At 32.9% G+C, this 1300-nt stretch overlaps 1 protein-coding gene across 1 annotated transcript; it reads right to left on the minus strand.

The window, feature by feature from the left end:
- Positions 1 to 780: 780 nt before the first annotated feature.
- On the minus strand, positions 781 to 1138 carry SARC_16441 (hypothetical protein; the record flags this gene model as incomplete). Its single annotated transcript, XM_014289454.1, has 1 exon — positions 781 to 1138. A coding segment is annotated over one exon (358 nt), but the record flags the coding sequence as incomplete, so codon positions are not given.
- Between the last annotated feature and the right edge of the window lie 162 nt (positions 1139 to 1300).

The raw sequence follows: 1300 nt of genomic DNA on the forward strand, positions 1-1300 counted from the left end.
CTTATACATTTATGTAATATATATAATATATATATAAATATATATGGATATATATAAATGTATATGTATATATATATATATATATATATATATATATGTATATATAAATAAAAACATGTTGATGTATATATTATGTACATGATATATATATATATACATATATAAATATATATATATATATATATATATATATATATATTATATATATATATATATATATATATATATATATGTATATATATATATATACAGGTACATTTATATATAAGTATAGAATATACTATATATATATATGTGTGTCTGTGTCTGTGTCTGTGTATATATATATACATATACATATATGTACACACACACATATATATATATATATATCTCGATGGTCATTTGCGTATACATAGAATTTATCGCCCATGTATATTAAAACACGAATACTGGAGACAGTGAATGTCTATTATCGCATTTTGATATCTCATGTATTGATATTGTGGTACGAGACGTGTTGAACACTATGAAAGTAAACGGTGTTAAATTCAGCGCGCTAGGCAAAGCAATGCACAACACTTATCGTAGAAATCTAGAATGGTCAGATAGCGTACAGTATTGATGGGAGTGAATAGATTGAATCAGTAGAGCATTATATTATATAGACAAGACGCATTTGTATGTACAATGAACTATCCAGTACGATTGGTCTAGTGAGAGTCCGAACAATGGAGAGAAGATTATTCACTGGGGCTTAAAGTGTATTTATTTATATTCGATTGGTATTGCAGATTAGGCTCAATCATACTCTCTCTTCTCGAACCCATATCCCCTGAACATGAGGCGAAGGGCAGATTTCTGGAAGTCTTCCTCATTGTAGCCAACTACTTGCATTAAATCTTCCACATATGTATCTGTGGGTGTTGAAGGAGCATACTCTTTTCCTACGAGGACAATTTCTTCGTAGCCGAAGATTGAGCCCGAGTCTAGTTTGAGCCAATCAGTTTCCGAGTCTGGGAATGGGTATTCCCTCTTCTCCATAGCATATTCATGCATCACTGCCATACCATCAAGCAGATTGACATGTGGGCCCTCATTCTTGTAGGTGAAAATGTAGTTTCCAAAGAACTCGGGATTGGTGTATTTGTTATCATATCTGTTGTAATACTGTTTGAGAACACTTGCAGCGCGGACCAACGCAGCATTCCATACGAGTAGTAGTGACGACTACGCGGTCGGAACACTTCGAATGATAGCAGCGCGTCAAAACTGAATTGAGTGTCCATGACTTTGTCCGTAATATCTGCAAAGGCTCGCA

Source organism: Sphaeroforma arctica, assembly GCF_001186125.1.
Source record: "Sphaeroforma arctica JP610 unplaced genomic scaffold supercont1.8082, whole genome shotgun sequence".
NCBI classification, from domain to species: domain Eukaryota; class Ichthyosporea; order Ichthyophonida; genus Sphaeroforma; species Sphaeroforma arctica.